The sequence below is a fragment of the Hydra viridissima genome, unplaced genomic scaffold, assembly GCF_058129835.1.
Source record: "Hydra viridissima isolate aposymbiotic clone 2 unplaced genomic scaffold, HvirCarnegie_v1 scaffold_10, whole genome shotgun sequence".
Taxonomy (NCBI): Eukaryota; Metazoa; Cnidaria; class Hydrozoa; order Anthoathecata; family Hydridae; genus Hydra; species Hydra viridissima.
Genome location: NW_028324309.1, coordinates 1,340,001 through 1,357,637, shown reverse-complemented (window position 1 = coordinate 1,357,637; position 17,637 = coordinate 1,340,001). Strand labels below are relative to the sequence as shown.

The window sequence follows — 17,637 nt, the reverse complement described above, 5'->3', positions numbered from 1 at the left end:
GATTTTGTTTTAGACAATTTACAAAACTTATTTGGACCTTGGTTTATAGTTTGTCCATCTAAACCCAAATAGATTTAATTGGATTGAATTCTGGCGATCGAGCTGGCCAGGGATAGGAGCTGGCAAGGATCGAGCTGGTCATTAAATTTTTTTCTTTTTTTTTTTTTCCTTCCAAGCTTTGATTCTGCAAGCTGTGTAGGCAGAAGCTATATTCTTTTAAAACGGCCACCATTCGCTTCAATTAATTGGCATGTCTACTAATGAACCAAGAAGTTCTCCAGCGTCTGTATGAAGTGTTGATTAATTCAACCTGTATAGATATTACACAAACTTAAAATTATTAAATTTAAGGCCGGTATAAATACTAATACTTCAACCACCAAACAATTAAGGCCGGCTTAAATACCAACACTCCCACCGCTACCTTGGCACGTCAAAGTAATTCCTATGCTTTTTTTAGATCTAAATCATTTGGCAAGAGCTTTGCTTTCCTGTTTATTACGTCAAAGCTCCATTTTTTACATTAACCAAGCAATTTTTTTCTTACACCCTTTATGAGCCTACCATCATCGGTATTTTAACGGTTGTATACACAATGTTTTTCTATCCATAACAAAATGTTTCAAAACTGTATTGGAAGAAACACGTTTTTCACGATATTCGTTGAAGTTATCGGTAAGTTCACGATAACTTTGATAACCTTGAATTAGCACTTGCTTGACGAAGTATAAAACTGAATTCGCGCTGTATTTTTTTTTTTTTTTTTTTTTTTTTTTGAACTTCTGAATGAACTTCTGGTCTTCTTCGGCTATATCTTGATTGTGCTCTTCTACATCTTCAGTCTCTCCTTGCTTGTTCTCTGTTGTATGCGTTTTTTTATACTATACAGAGTAGTAAGGTAGTTCCGCTTGAAACTAGTCAGGTGCGGACTGAAAATTTTTGTAGTTTCAGCATCCAATAACAACTTCTCGAGTTGGTCAATGAATAATACATCTTTGTGCAAAATAGAATTATCTTCATAAAAATCTGCTAATGTAATAGGAGCAGAAATAGCTAGCAGCTGGAGGTATGGAATTTGCTTGCCTGTAGTGACAGCTTTGCATGTGACAATGGTTTGATCTTCAGATTTCTCTTCATCATCTAAACCTGCATCATCTTCCTCTTCGTTTTACAAAAGTTATTCTTCACAATTAAACAGTTCAACTTTCATCAAATGGCACAAGTTGCTGAACTTTGCACTTTACACCTGTCGTTTATCGATTGGTGGGGTTATTAGTCTAAGTAGCTGTTAGGGCTCCCTTTTTTTAATCAACTCATCCCAAAAATTTTTCAAATGACTGTCAACTATTGCGATTATCCTTTCTGATACCAAATAATCTTCATTACTGCCTAAGGCGTTTGCAACCCAGAGAGTTAAGAAACAGTTAACTACATCGATCTGCAATGAATTAAAGCACTCTACTAACATTCTCATTATGTTGTCGTATGTTGTCGGAGTAAATTTAAATAAATTTCTTCAAATTATCGTCAGGTACAACGCTTTAGTTAAACATGGATAGGTTCCTGTGATGGAATAGAAGTCTATGGCTGCTTCTGATTCAGAAAGCATTCTTGAACAAAACCTACTCTCAATTGATCAGCAATTGAACTTTAAATCTGATTTTGTTTTTTATAATAATTATGACTCTAAACATACTACATGAAGTGATAATCAATGGTTATCAGAAAGCATGAAAGATATCCTTGAATGACCAGCCTAATCTCCAGTTAAACACCTGTGGGATAATTCAGATCGAAAAATTTAAGACAAAAAAAATTAGCAGCCTCATGATGACCTCATGTAGAACCGTCGCACAGCGTATCGCTTCATACAAGCTAGGTGGACAAAAGTCATATCAAGAAATCGACTAATTGATAATATTTTCACAATAACAGTCCTACATTAGTAATAACTTGTGGTGTTAACTATGAAAAACATTACAGAGCAATGATTTATAAGCAATTAAAGAGGCGTTAAAATGTAATTTAATTTTTGAAAAAAAATTAATTAAAAGTTTACAATGGTTGCATTAACATTTAACAAGAATTAAAGAAAGCAATCATTTTAATGCAGCAATGGATTTTACTTTTGAGGGTAAGTACTATTTAATTACATTAAATATTTTATCTAAAAGTTAAGCAATATGTGTTAAAATATGGTTTAAAAAAATGGGTTAAAATTGTAAAATATTTTTGGTTTTTAATTTTTAAATTTATACAACTTTTTGTATCCACATGTATCCAAGCTAATTTATTAACAGTGTTTTGCTAAAGTTCTAAGGTGTACAACAAAGAAAAAATTTTCACCACATAAATCCACAATTTTTTGTTATTAAATTTCATTTAGATCATGTGCGCTTTTTTTCAAAAATGGAGTTGTTTAAAAAATGGCGAAGACATAATCAAGAAGAAAGAAATTCTCGTTGAATGGATTTTATTTTGCAAAGATTTTGTGTTACTGATGTAACTGATGTGACTAAAGATTCTGAGAGGTCTTTGCAGTTAAAAATTTCATGTATGGCTTCAAAATTCGCAAAAAAATGGTCTGCAGCACATATGATGATGGACCGTTTTTTAAACAAAAATAAAATTTGGTTAGAGGGGGTATATGTAGAGTTTAAAGTAAGTATATACCAGAAATGTACTTTTTCATCATCTGGAGAAATTCAAGGACAACCAAAAAAGAACTTTGAAGACTCGTCCTTTAAAACCAAAAAGCGAAGGGTTGAAAACTTAGTAAAATCGCAAAGTGCAACTGAGTTGACCACAGCTGCTGAAGTAGCATGCCGTGCTTTGGGGCACAGAAACCAAGCTACTTTAATCAGGAAAAGTCTGGAATCATCAGAAAAAATAAATCAAAAGACTTTATTTGTGGGGGCAGGCAGTTAAATTGTGACGAGGCATTAGCTTATTACATTGACTCTAAATGTACAAGTCATTCTTATAAACAGACAAGAAAGTGGTCTTTAAAGGCAGGGCATATATTATTTCCATCTTATTATAGTCTATGCAAGTCGAAAAAGTTATGTTATCCATTAGATGAACATATTTCTGTTACAGAAACACGTGCCGAAATTAGCCTACAAGCTATACTTGATAAAACTACTGAACGCCTAATTGAAGCCCAATGCGAAGTTCTTAAAAGTATTGCTTTTACTATGCCATTCACACTAATTAGCAAATGGGGATGTGATGGGAGCTCCGGTCACAGCACATACAAACAGAGATTTAAAAACTCTGATGCTACTGATGAATTTCTGTTTGTATTTTCATTTGTTCCGTTGAGACTGAGTGACGGTTAAAATATTATTTGGCAAAATCCACGACCTTCATCCACGCTTTATTGCCGACCAATTAAATTTATTTTTTCAAAAGAAACAAATCTTTTAACTACAACAGAAACTAACCAAGTTTTAAAAGAAGTTTCTCAACTTGTTCCAACATCTATAAGACTCAACGAATCTCAAATTACTGTTAAACACGACCTAATACTATCAATGATAGATGGAAAAGTTTGCAATGCCTTGACTGACACAAGTTCCCAACAAAAATGTTACATATGTGGTGCGACTCTTAAAATGATGAACGGTGAACTAAAAGACTTAGTTGTTAAAAAAGAACATTATGGTTTTGGTCTGTCTACTTTGCATGCGTGGATTCGTTTTTTTGAGTGCATGCTACACATTAGTTATCGTTTAGATATAAAAAAGTGGCAAGTTAGAAGCGATGAAGATAAATTTAGTGTCCAAAAACGTTCAGAAGATATCAAACAAAAATTTAAAAAGCATATGGGTCTTATTGCAGATAAACCAAAACCTGGCTTTGGGAATACAAATGATGGGAACACAGCTCGCAGGTTTTTTATGAAGCCAGAGTTGAGAGGGGAGATTACGGGTTCAGACATCAATCTCATTAAAAATTTCAGTATTTTATTAAGAACACTTTCCTCGGGCTATGATATTAACTATTATGAATTTGAAAAGCTTTGTTCTGAAACCAGAACTCTTTATATTAATCTGTATCCGTGGTACTATATGCCTGTTACTGTGCACAAAATACTTGTACATAGCACGGATGTTATAAAAACATGCCTTCTTCCAATAGGACAACTGTCGGAAGAGTCTCAAGAAGCCCGCAATAAAGATTTTCGTCGATTCCGTGAACACCATACAAGAAAAAATTCACGTATTTGCACAAATATAGATTTGCTCAATATGCTTTTGGTAACATCAGATCCTGTCATTAACTCACACAGAGAATTGTTAAGTAAGAAAACTGGTAAACTACCGTTGGAAGTTTTGAATTTAATTATCCCACCTATAATACCACCACAGCTGGATGAAAATAGAATTATGTGTGAGGATGAAGATTAATTAAAGTCCGATTCATCGGGTACTGAAAGTAACAATGATTCATCCGATAATAATTAATTATTAATAAAATATTTTTTTATTTTACGTAGTGTAGTGAGTATATTTTTGTATTTTGTATATTTGTAGTGAGTGTATTTTTATTTTAGGCAAAATTTTATTACATTATTTATGTGTTATAAAAGTAATAAAATATCGTCTTTTTTATAATAAAACTAAAAAAAAAAACATTTTATAGTAAAATTGACTTTTAGGCGCCCCTTTAAGCTAAACGCGCGGGGTAATTTGGCCCCTGCCTCCCCCAGGCTACCCAACTGCATAACTAATCAATAAAACACCAAAATATTGTTAACAACATTCTTAGGAATGAAATTACAAAGCAAAATATTTTTGTCCACCTAGCTTGTATGAAGCGATACACTGTGCGTCGCAATAAGTTCGAACATCCTTTAGCCACCCTTTATCACCCTTTAGATTTTTTTGGCGTTTCAAACAAATTTTAATAATAGGTACATACACGGTAAAGAAATTTCTTTAAGAAAATATATTTATCTTAAAACAGCTAAACAGAAACATGAATTAAATGTTTTCTGATTCATTTGTTTTTTAAGATATTTATCTTATCATGTTCCCTTCATCAAAATGCTTTTTTTCTCTTATATGTAAAAAAATATTTCTATGGTAGCCATAAAATAATCGTAAAGAACCTCTGACTAACTTTCAAAGTATTTTAAATAACATAAACTCTTTAAAAATAGCTCAGGTGTAAAAATTTTGTAAAACCACTACACAGTTAGTGTAAGAAATCATAAAACTATCCTTTGAAAAATATTTGTAGTGTTTTGAGTACAGTTTATTAGGAAGATATATAGATAAACGAAGTTTATAACAAGTTCGTTAAAATCGAAAAATATAAAATTCGAAGTTGCCGCAATCAAAACAGATAACTTCAACATTTTAATAATTATATATATATATATATATATATATATATATATATATATATATATATATATATATATATATATATATATATATATATATAGATACATACATACATACATACATACATACATACATACATACATACATACATACATACATACATACATACATACATACATACATACATACATACATATACCTATGTATATCAAAAGATTCTGTTAAAAACATAATGAATATAAAAAAGTCTAAATATTACATACAGTCATTCCGTTAATCCAATAATAATTATGATAATACCTCTTACTTAAAACTAAAGAATTTATTTGACTTGTAACCTTCTAAAACACTTTTTTTTAATTAAAAATATTAATAAAAAGTTTAATTAAAAATATTAACAAAATAAGTAAAAAAATATAAATTATTCAGAGTATGATTAAAATTGAATATGAAAATAAATTAATTAAAAAATTTTGAACTTCTAATTAAAAATACAACAATTTGTTTTAGTGTTTGGCTGACTAACTAGATCAAAGGTTTTAACAGGAGCTCTCTCTTCATTATCAACAGACAAGAGAAGTTCAACTAAAGTTCTTTTGAAAAAGTTTTCTATAACATCTGTCATTTACTGCAGACATTTTTATAATGTGTTTAAGATTTACAGAGAAGTTAGGATTATTATCTAAAAAACTTTGAAGATGCTCATCTTTAACTGCTCTTTCAAGTACTCTATCAGTTTTATTGTAGATTATTACAACTCTTGCATCATCACAATAATGTTTTTCTTGTATAGATTTATATTCCTTACCAATATAGTGAAGAGTCTCGATATCTGTTGCATCTATTACAAATATCAAACAAACAGCATTCCGATAAAATGGTCCAAATGATAATGAATTGTGATGCTCCATTCCTGCAGTATCAACCAGCTTTATCTTAATTTTAAAAAAAAACAACAGATATCTAAATTTTATATTATACTTTATAGTAATATTTAGCACAATATGAAAAGTAAATAAGTTAATTGTTAAAAATATAAAATTTGAAAACTGGAATACTTTCAGCAATAGATTAAATTGTTTTAGAAAAATAACATACATGCCCCCCCCCCCCCCCCAGGGTGCATAGAAACTCATAAGAAATTTTGCTTAAAATGCTAAATTGCGATGAATTATAGAGCTACGCTTATGAAAATTGGAGAGCAGTGGGTTTGATCATCGCTTTCTTTTTTTTGCTTTAAAACTTTTTTGTAAGACTTCAATAAAAAAGTTATTAAAGAGCTAATTTGCTTGGGAATAGAGTCTGCAGATGTTGTAATTGTTTTAAGCTGCAATTTGGTGTCTGTTTACAGATTGAAAAATGAGTTAGATGACAACTGTAGGCCTCAGAAGCATCCTGAAGGACACCATGAACTCCTGGAACTCCTGCTTTCTTAAAAGTGTCAAGTTAAAAATAAAAAAGCAATTACATAAAATCTTTTAGAAAAATGGCTAGGGGAGATGGAGTAAGAAAGGATAGCATCATGATATCATCAAGGATGACCATAGAGCAATGATAAGGACAAGAATAACACATCACTTGATCACAGACTTAGTAATAGCGTCAAGACTGTAAAGATCAAAAAGGTCACTCAACATTCTTAAAGATAGAAAAAAGCTGAAGATCTTATTTTCTGATGAGAAACTTTTCAACCTTGATTCTGTTCATAACAGTAGAAATATTTATTATGTAAGCCCTGAAAAAGCTGAAAATTTTTCAAAAAATATCAGGCATTTTTAAAAAAAATACTCTGCAATAGCTGTGATTTTTAGCTTTATTGCTTCAGATGGAAATGAAATGCTTCAAATGTTTTTTTCTTAATGGCTTAAAAATTACAGCTGATACCAAATATTTTGAAAAAGAAGATTCTGTCTTGGGTGATGTCCAACTTCATTCCAGATGCAGACAGGGCTCCTACCCATTGCAAAAAAAAGTTAAAAAATGGTTGTCAACTAATATACCTGGGTTCTGGTCAAAGGAAAAGTAGCCTCCAGATACTCATGACCTGAACCCCTTAGAATGTTATGTGCCACCTTGCATCCAAATATGAAATATCTGGAAGTTGCAATAAAGAAGCAGTAGTCAAAAATGAAAGAGCCCTCCCTTAGGAAAGTTTGCTTAAGGTTCAGGATTCATCTGGATTTTATTTACACAAATTTCCACTACTATTTGAGGATAGAAGTCCTAAAATATTCTCCTATCTGAAGTTCTAACATACTCTCTTACTAAGGAACATATTTCCTTAGTAAGAGAGTATGTTAGACTTCAGATAGGAGAATATTTTAGGATTAAAATATTCTCCTATCTGAATTCTAACATACTCTCTTTAGGACTTCAATTTGAAAAGATTATTGTTTACTAATTTCCCTGCAATTTACGTGCAACTTATTGAAGAATTAAAAACATCAATCAATTTAGTTATGCCACTAAAAGAAGTTATTTGGCATCGCTATTTTTCTTTCTTTAACAATTATGCAACCAAAAAAAAGATGAACTAGAAACATCTATACTCACTTTTATTGGCTTTGGTTCTTGTACTTCATAATCATAATCATCATATTCACATTTTATTTCTGTTTTACCCTGTACTCGTGCAAAAATAGTTGTCTTTCCAACACCATACTTCCCTGTAAGACAAACTTTATAACGCCGGGCCATTTTTAAATTACTATAAGATATTTACTAAATGTCATTTTGGATATTAAGTAATCTTATTTGTTCTATATTTTAGGTAACTTATGAAAAGTTTAACAGAGATGAAATGAAATCTGCAAACTGATATGTGATAAACAAAAGAAAATAAAAACCTTCAGTTAAAACAAACAACATGAAACAATAAGAATTAAAAATAAAAGTAATATAAGCTTAATGAAATTGTTAACAAAATAAATTACTAAAGATAATTATGAGGTGAAAGTGATACAAAAACAGCATGAAGTAAATTCTAATTAAAAAAGCATCACCCACATTTGGGCAAATTATATGCATCATCTACATACATTATATGTGCACACAGAGTCATACTTTATTATATACAAGGGCAGTGTAACCACCTGTTCATTCTTTTATTTATTTATTTTTAATATTATGTGGCAAGTAGTTTTAGGAAAATAAAAAAGAAAATACTTACACTTAATTGTTAAAATATTTATATAAACTGAATACGTTAAGAGATAAAAATCAACATAAAAATTTTCTTTAATTAATTTTTTTAGAATTCACTCCTATTTCTGCTTATTTTTTAAATCTTATTCACTTATTGAGTTGCTTGTTCATTTATTCGTTTGCTTGTGATCTCATAATGAAAATTTTAATTAAAAGATACATTTAGTACCAATATGATAGGGAAAACATTCCACTTTTAATTTTTAAATAAACTTTTGATGATTTTTCAAACACCCTGTTATATAGTTACATGAGGCCATGAGGCCAATAGTAGCATGACCCTCAAAAAGCAGTAACCTAACAATCTAAGTTACACAACTTGAAAATACAAAGAAAATAACTTACTATTTTCATGATGCTGACAAAATAAAGTTAAAGATTTGAAAACAGTTTATTTTAAAAACCTTTCAAGTTTCTGATCAAAAAGTTGGGTAACTGATTAAGACCTAGTCAGAAACACTTTTATCTGGAAAAAATAGGTAAGGATAATATGAATAATAAAATTAACAATTTATGTTTCAAAAAAATATTCAACAAATAATTCACACACTTGAAATATTACAACATAATAGCTTTTGATTTAATGATAATATTACCAATACCAGTACTTAGTACTGGTATGTAGTAATCAAAAAGGTAACTTAGTTACCAACATAAATGTAAGTTCCCTTACAAGGGCTGCAAGAACTACGATTATATAAACTTCATTAAAAATTATTTTTCTATAAGTAGCTTATTATGTATTTAAACCAGTGTGAAGGGCAAAGCTGTAATCATTTTTGACAGCATATTTTGTTCTATTCAAATAATGCTTTGGAACAAATAGATCATGGATGTTCTTTTCTACCTATTAATAGTAAATAAGAATATTTTTTTAAAGATAAATGATTAGCAAAATGTAATTGCAGTTGTGAGAAAGAAAAATCCATGTAATAATCAATATATATATATATATATATATATATATATATATATATATATATATATATATATATATATATATATATATATATATATATATAATCAATATATATATATATATAATCAATATATATATATATATATATATATATATATATATATATATATATATATATATATATATATATATATAGAGAGAGAGAGAGAGAGAGAGAGAGAGAGAGAGACGCTACTCAACTCGAAAGTCGAGTAGCGCCCAAATACAGCAACAATGGGGAGTGTGCTTTTTGATACCTAACACTTAAAACAGATGTTCAAGGATAATTCTTGATCATTTATTCTATACCAAATGGGAGATCTTGTAAATAATCCAAAATACAAAGATTTAATGGACTTTTTGCATTTGTAAATTAAACTCATCGCAACTGTAATACATTACAGACTACTTATGTTGATCACAGACGGAGTGCCAACATATAGCTTTAGTAAAGATTAAATAATCATAATTCTAAATAAATAAAACAATCTAAGAGTTAATAAATTAAGCAATTTTAAAGGAAATAATTAGAACAATTTAAAGAAAATATTTAGAGTATTCTAAAAGGAATTAAATAGAGCAATCTATAGAAAATAAAAAGAGCATTCTAAAAGAAAATAGAACTACTTTAGAAATAAATAGAGCAGTCTAAGTTAGAAATAAATAATCTAAGAAAAAATAAGGCAATCTATGAGGAAAAGTATAGTGTTTTATAGGTAAGTAATGAAGTCGATTATATCCTAATAGAAAATGTTTAGAAGCCCAATAACTCATTTTATTTAAATACTGTGTAACGATAAGAAATCCCGGTGGAGAACACGAGGGAATTAACAATAATAAAATTATTAGAAAGAAAAGCTAATATTAGCGTAGCTCTCTAATGCTCTTCCTCTTACATGTTTTGTCATTTGTTTTGGCGACAAAGTTAGATTGAAAATAAAAACGTGTTTGTAATACGTTTTTATACGAAAATCCGTCAGTGGTTTTAGTTAAAAGTTTCAAAACAAAAAAATGGTCAAACAGCATAATGTAAAACTCACTGTTAAGAATCGCACTCCTTTTCCGATGACTTTATTTGGCACTTGGTTTGAATCTGGAAGAGTTGCAGATAATTTTTCGTTTCCTAAAGAGATACTTCAAAACGAAACTCATACAACTTTGTGCTATGAACGAGATTGGGCAATAAGTGGTTGCTCTGGTTATGTGCAATATCTAATGAACGGAAGCATGGTCACTATTGGTTTTTCAAATCCTAGTGCTGGCAGCAACAAGTTGGGAGTAGCAGCAGGTGTTGAAGGGAAAGCGGTAAGTTGTAATTTTGTTGTTTTTAAATATTTTAATCATTAAGGATTGTTTTTAATGAGATATTGTAAGTATAAATTTATAAAATATTTTAAAATATTAAAAATGATGCCTTGATATTATCAGCGGTTTTTTTTTTTTTTGCTAATAGTAAAACTGAAATTTAAAAAAGTAAACCACGTGTTAAAAAAGTAAACCACGTGTTGTTTTTAAATAATTTAATCATTAAGGATTGTTTTTAATGAGATATTGTAAGTATAAATTTATAAAATATTTTAAAATATTAAAAATGATGCCTTGATATTATCAGCGGTTTTTTTTTTTTTTGCTAATAGTAAAACTGAAATTTAAAAAAGTAAATCACGTGTTTCGAAAATCAAATAAAACGTCAATCGCAAGTGCATTTTCTCTCTTCCGTAGAGAGTTTGAATAATCTGAGAGAGACTTGAAATTTTTTAATCTGAGAAAAAGAAAAAGAAAAGAAAAAAATAAATGAAATGACGAGTTTTTCTATTTCTGTTCGGGCATTTTTTGAAAGCTTTTCATCCTATGAATAAATTTTCGAAGACTTGTTTTCCTCTTTTAATTAAATTTACCTTTTTCAAATAATAAAAGAAGAGAAAATCTGTTTTTTTTTTAGTTTTGGGAAGTAATTGGTTCACAAGACTACCAAGAATTTAGTGAGACTATCAAGGTTGGTGGAAAACCTGTTATAGTAACTTGCAAGTGCACTGGAAGTACCACAAACGATGCCAATGTCTTATTTGTTTCCAACTATCAAGGGAATGAGCAAATCTATCCGCCACCTTATTCTAATAACTTGTATCCACCTCCAAAATTTTAAGAAATTTTTAACATTTCACTCATGCTTAAAAATTTTTTTTTTTAGTGTATCTTAGTGCAAGTGGTATTTCCTAGTCTCCTAGGAGACTGAAAAAGCTTCCAGCCTCTCTTCCCATCCTCACCTCTCTCATCCATCTTTTGTTACAATAGTAATTAAGGGATAACATGATACAGTACAAATACTTAAGAGACCATGAGACCATATTTTTAAGAAAAAGTTATGATCTTAAAAAATGATTTAAAAAGTAGCAAAACAGCTGTATTTTTCAAATTTCAGAAAAAAAATGCTTTCAGCATCTAGAAAATACTTTTTTTTTATTTCTCATGTTTATATCATATTTACATTATCTATGATAATTGTATTACATTTACATTATTTATGATAATGGTATTAAATTTATGTAATTTATGATAATTATGTTACATTTACATTGTTTATGATATCACTAGAAGTTAGTGATAAGCAGCAATAAACGGCCCTCGAACAGACGGCCAAAAGGTTGAGACCACTCGAGAGATATGTGCAAATGTATATTTATTTACAAATGGTAAGAGTATGTAATTGGAATTGTAAAATCTGTAAGGTGGAGTTTTTGTGCTTCATAGTGCCTCTCTGTGCCTCATGATTTTACCAGCTCCTTTGTCAATATTTTAAAAAGAAAAAAAAAAAACGCGAATCATGCTGGACTAAAGTTCTTTAAAGAGTTTCGTTTTGTTTTATTCGTCTCCCGTTGAATTCCAAGTCTAAAAAAAATACCACTTTTAATGAAATTAAAACTCTTTTGGTCAGTGCAGTTGTCTTTGACTACTCATATTTGACGCTTAAGAATGCAAAAATGAAAATAAGTATAGCTTTTTAAAGTCAATTACGACTATAGTCTTTAATTGTTTTCTTGGGGGTTGCAAAGCTGAAACTTGGGGGGATTGACGGAAGGGCACCTTTTCGTCAATCCTGGGGTCAGTGACACCAGTTTTGGTAGCTGTGGTTTTGTGAGAGGAATGCTGTATTTCGTCTCTCGTATTTACTGCAGTAAATCCATATTATACAGCCTCTCCGTGGCGCAACTAGTAACTTAGGCAACTAAGGCTAATGTATAATGGGTCTCCAAGGGTAAGGAGGATAAAGATCTTACCCAAAGTCCATCTCAAGGTGCTGTTGGGCTAACGATCCAACAGTGCTGATGGAACATTTGACTTGTTGCTGCAGCTAAAAGAGAAAGTGGCGTGCCCCCTATCGGAAAGGGGGGAGCAACAGTCAATAACAACAGTGCCCTTCCGTCAATCCCCCCAAGTTTCAGCTTTTTTAAAGTCAATTACGACTATAGTCTTTAAAGTAAAAATATCACGAAAACAAAAAAAGTTTGAGAAGCATCGAAGTATTGAAAAGTGATAAGCTATTTTATCATTACATAAAAGAAAATCTGAACGTGCAGCAAGACAGCAAATTTTAAAGACTGGTATTCATCGTACAACACAAGCGATAGACGAAAAGTGGAAACCATCTAGATTTTCATCGCTCGAGAAGGCCAAAAGCTACAATAACAAGATTAAACCAGTTTATTGTTAAACCTTCAAACTAAGAAGAAGTTAATTAAAACGAAAATTATGTGAAAATGATGTGGCCTCTACAAAGCTCTAATATTAACCCTATTGACAAATATAATTCTACAAAGCCTTCATCTTAACTCAATTGGCATAGACATCTATTTCTTGTAATATCCATTTTTATTTTATGTTCTTTTGCTTTTTTACTCATCGACTTTAACTTTAATAAATATTTGTCTGATTTTGTAAACACCTTACCATGTTAAAATATTTTTTAGCTTTCAATTTTTTTTTTTTTTTTTTTTTCATAACGGTATCAAACTTTTAGCCGGAATTTTGTACCAGTCACGTGTACCAGTCACGTGTATGTGTACCAGTCACGTGTATGTGTACCAATCACGTGATGTGTATCAGTCCCGTGTATCTGTACCAGTCACGTGTATGTGTACCAGTCACGACATGTTTTAAATAAACCACATTCAAATCTATTGCATTTAGTACCAACTGTTCTTCATTCGAATTCTGTTGGTCAGCTGTTCTTGATTCGAATTCTGTTGGTCAACTGTTCTTGATTTGAATTCTGTCAGTAAACTGTTCTTGATTCGAATTCGATTGGTCAGCTTTTCTTGATTCGTAGCTATAGAGTCTTCACTATATACTAGCTGAGCCACTTTTCCCCAAAAATTTTTCAATTGATTGAGTTTTTGGAATATTTGGTGGAAAAATATGTTTTGCACAAATGGTAGGGGAACATGGGGCAAGATGACGAACGTTTTGAAAAGCACTTATATCTTAGTCAATAAGTGTTCCAATATGTAAAACTTTATCAAGAAGTGATTAAAAAATTATCATGCGCTACTGATGTATCAAAAAAACCTTATAAAAATTGAAAAAAGTCTGGAAAAAACTCATTAACCAATGTTACCTCAAATCGTCATCTTGCCCCGTATGCGGGGCAAGATGACGATTTTAAAATAAGTTAATTCCATGATACCATTACTGCCTTAAATATCACGGTATCATAAATTCTAGTTTATAAAATAAGCAATAGAAATAGTGGTGTAATTTTTTAAAAAAATTAAGTTATATATTTATAAAGGGCTATTCAGAAAAACCTGTCAATCAGTTCATAGTAAATTCCAACACAACAAAATAAAGCAAATGTCAAACAAAATATTTTAATGCGCAATAAAAAAATGTAATAATTGCTAAGCTACACAAGTGTAACATACAATACAAGTAAATTTGTGTTCAACATATTGCCCACAAGTTAAATGACACCAGTGTTCACAGGATTTACACATATCCCAGTCATCATCAAGCAATGGATCATTAGGATAACCATAGATAATTTCACAATACCAACATGAAATTCCTTCAGTTTTGTCAATTATTTTTGAAATTTGAATTTTGGATTTTTTTTTCGCTCTATTTTTGGCTTTGTCATTCTTCTTTCTATTACTAGTTACAGCTGCTGTTTTTTTAAGCTGGTCCTTCTTTTCTCTAACAGCTTTCTTTATTTTTTGCTTCATCAATTTTTCTCGTTTCTCGAGTGCAGCTAATTGAACTGCAGCTTTAAAAGGGGAACTTGTTGCCACTTCTGCTCGCTTGAATTTTCTTTTACGGCTAGCACTATTTGTAACCCTACAAGCAATAGGATAAGGTAGAATGTTCTCAGGTGATACAGTTTTAGGCACATCATTTAACTCTATTAGGGTTCTATCAACACTTGCATCTGCATTCGATTGAATGCATTTTGGTTCAGTGTTAACAGTTGGCAATGATAAAGAGTTGTTGTTGTTAAATGATATGGTCAATGCTGACATGTACTTCGGCAAAATGACGAACGAATCATCTTACCCCGTTCATCTTGCCCCTAGACTACACAATCTTCAAAAATGATTCAGTACTATACACAAATAGGTTATCATAGCTTAACACTAATCGTATGGCTTCCAAATTGAACAAGCTAAACGAAAAATTCACGCTTACCTTAAGCTGGTGATGTAATGATGAAAAAAATTCTCGCTTACCTTAAGCTGGTGATGTAATGATGAAAAAAATCAAATGCTAGTGGATAATTTTTTTTTTCTTAATATCGGAAAAACCTTATTTTATACTTATCTTTCATCCCGAAAATAATATTTATAAAGAAAACATAAATAAATCAAGTAGATATAATCTACATCGCTCTTAGCTACAGTCAGCTTTCATATTTGGTTGAGTTTTGAAGATAATGGTAGGTCGTCATCTTGCCCCATTCGTCATCTTACCCCATGCTCCCCTACTTGGTGCTCATTCAACCAATCTATTGTCATAATGTGATGTAGCTTGATACGAGGTAGCTAGGTGTGCCCAAAATATGTATTATTCATCATAATGTGTTTATTGATAAATTTAATTAATTTTGGTACATATTAAAATGTTTTTAAATATGGATGTTGGCATTAAATGCTGGTCCTTTTGTTATTCCAATAAATGATATTGATATATTTGGTAAACCAAAGTGCCAACCAAACTAAAATTTTATTTTAAGTTTTTCCTGAATATACGCATTTGATAGGCCTAAATTTGAAACTAACCAATTCAAACAAAATCGAAGAATGTCGTTTTTAGCGAAATTTTTCGATTTTGTTTGTTGGTTTTTGTCTCAAGATCACTGATCGAACTTTTTTTGACTTATCATTACACTTTTGAAAAGTTGTATTGTGCCGCGCATGCCACTGTACACAGCACAAATCCAATCACAACTGAATTTGTAACAGAATTACTTTGATTGAAAACCTTTTGCTTTAAAATGTTATAAAAGCTTTTCATTAAAAGCTAATTTCGTCCGCCCAGCGCAGGACGTCAAAAACAAGAAAGTTGTTATATACTTTTTTAAACAAGTTTATAACAGTTTTAAAAAAAAATGAAGGAGTTAGAGCCTTTGGCCCTTCCCCGGATTTGAAAGTTAACTTAGTGCTACGGTGAGTTTTTCTTGCGGCAGAGAAAATATCTCAGAACCATCTTTTAAAGAAAACTTTTAAATTATTTTACGAAATGATGATCTTTTTTAACTTATTTAAAGAAATTTATTTAAAATGAAGTAAAAGTATTTTAAATGCTATAACTTTTAAAGAAGTAAATGAATAAATTACCCATAAATCAATATTTTAAAAGGACAAAAGTAATTAGTGAATGAAATATATGGCGTCACTAATACACTTCATAAATTATTGCTGTGTTTTTGAAAACTTTCGCGTGCGCTGGATACTTTAATTCTCCATCTGAATGCATTTATGGCTTTCCATTGAACAAACAAATCATATTTGTTGGAGAATATTTCCTCATCTACAATGAAGAAAATGCGAGAGGCTCTCTTACAGTCGCCTGTGCAGATTTTGAAAATGGACACGAAAAAAGTTAAAACTGTTCGATTAATGTTGTATACATTTTTAGAAAAAAGAAATTCTTCATTTAGTTATTGGTACCATCATGCAATGTAAGTGTACTTAAGAATTGATTGATTGCAAAACGTAGTTCTAAAATCTTTCGATGAGTTCGAAGTTGCTGAGCTATTTAGGTTTTTTGTTTTGATTTTTCCTGTGGTTGCTGTAGGATTTTAAACAAATACCGAGACAAAATGTCTGCGAATGCTGCAGCTTTTACTTTAGGAACTTGGATAATTAATGTTAATGGTTTTCTTTTCATCATTTTTCATAATTTAGTGCGTTTCTGATTATATTGAGTCTGGCAATAGCAGCCGCTACTTCAGTTTTCCAAAAAAAAGGACATTTGAAGACAATTCAGCTTGTATTAGTAAGATATTTTGTAAAAAAATAAAATAAAATAATAGTAATAATAAAAAGTAATAATAAAATAATAAATAATAATGATAATAAAAAAAACTGTACACAATAGTAAATGAAGCAGGTTGAAGGTGGGGGGGGGGGGGTAGTAGGATAAATATAGGTACAACTTGTAGATTTGAATAAAAAATAAGTCGCAAGCTAAATGCATGTACGCCATGTTTTATTGAATATATATATTAATGATAATTTCACAAACAGTATTTTTAGAAACTCGATTTCTTAGCGACTACGTTTGCAAAATGTTTTTGATTAATGGAGTGTTATAACTATAACATTATTTTTTTATATTTATTATAGATATATGCAGTACATATATGTTATATTTTCAGCATGAAAACTGTATATAAATTTTAAGGAACTAATATTATTGGCTATCTTTACGCTGGAATTCTCACTTCGGGTGTGGGGCTCAGGAGCAACAGGAACTTATGGTGGAAAAGGTGGGTTGAAAAAATACCTGCAAAAACCACACATGATGATAGGTAAAATCTTTATTAAAAACTTTTTTTTTTACTTTATAAAAAAAAAAATTATTTTGTTACCGCTATTATTTATAAAAGTTTGTTTTGCTTTTCAG

General features: G+C 30.3%; 4 protein-coding genes across 5 annotated transcripts in view; 2 read left to right on the top strand and 2 right to left on the bottom strand.

Moving 5' to 3' along the window:
- Positions 1–5,757: 5,757 nt before the first annotated feature.
- On the bottom strand, positions 5,758–8,408 carry LOC149882540 (uncharacterized). The gene is made up of 2 exons (XM_090099333.1): positions 7,908–8,408; positions 5,758–6,289 (listed from the first exon to the last, which is right to left on the bottom strand). Exons 1-2 carry the CDS (start codon positions 8,049–8,051, stop codon positions 5,936–5,938), a joined length of 498 nt encoding a protein of 165 aa, XP_089955459.1. The 5' UTR covers positions 8,052–8,408; the 3' UTR covers positions 5,758–5,935.
- Positions 8,409–10,388: 1,980 nt separating this feature from the next.
- LOC149882539 (uncharacterized) lies at positions 10,389–11,684 on the top strand. The gene is made up of 2 exons (XM_090065453.1): positions 10,389–10,821; positions 11,459–11,684. Exons 1-2 carry the CDS (start codon positions 10,528–10,530, stop codon positions 11,660–11,662), a joined length of 498 nt encoding a protein of 165 aa, XP_089921579.1. The 5' UTR covers positions 10,389–10,527; the 3' UTR covers positions 11,663–11,684.
- Positions 11,685–14,312: 2,628 nt separating this feature from the next.
- Positions 14,313–15,242, bottom strand: LOC149882538 (uncharacterized). The gene has a single exon (XM_090100234.1). The coding sequence runs from the start codon at positions 15,030–15,032 to the stop codon at positions 14,415–14,417; it is 618 nt and encodes a 205-aa protein (XP_089956360.1). The 5' UTR covers positions 15,033–15,242; the 3' UTR covers positions 14,313–14,414.
- A 1,250-nt stretch (positions 15,243–16,492) lies between these two features.
- The window catches only part of LOC145193216 (potassium voltage-gated channel subfamily KQT member 5-like), a 5,896-nt gene continuing 4,751 nt past the window's right edge, over positions 16,493–17,637 (top strand). For both annotated transcript variants that reach the window (XM_090100209.1, XM_090100210.1), the window contains exons 1-3: positions 16,493–16,690; positions 16,917–17,007; positions 17,416–17,542. In XM_090100209.1, the coding sequence (XP_089956335.1) occupies positions 16,545–16,690; positions 16,917–17,007; positions 17,416–17,542 (364 nt within the window). In that variant the 5' untranslated portion in view covers positions 16,493–16,544. The remainder of the gene's footprint in view (positions 16,691–16,916; positions 17,008–17,415; positions 17,543–17,637) is intronic.

Coding starts and splice junctions, on each gene's coding strand:
- LOC149882540 (XM_090099333.1), bottom strand. CDS start 8,051: ATGGCCCGGCGTTATAAAGTTTGTCTTACAGGGAAGTATGGTGTTGGA. Junction 6,290..7,907: donor AAGAACCAAAGCCAATAAAA/GTGAGTATAGAT, acceptor TTTAAAATTAAG/ATAAAGCTGGTTGATACTGC.
- LOC149882539 (XM_090065453.1), top strand. CDS start 10,528: ATGGTCAAACAGCATAATGTAAAACTCACTGTTAAGAATCGCACTCCT. Junction 10,822..11,458: donor CAGGTGTTGAAGGGAAAGCG/GTAAGTTGTAAT, acceptor TTTTTTTTTTAG/TTTTGGGAAGTAATTGGTTC.
- LOC149882538 (XM_090100234.1), bottom strand. CDS start 15,032: ATGTCAGCATTGACCATATCATTTAACAACAACAACTCTTTATCATTG.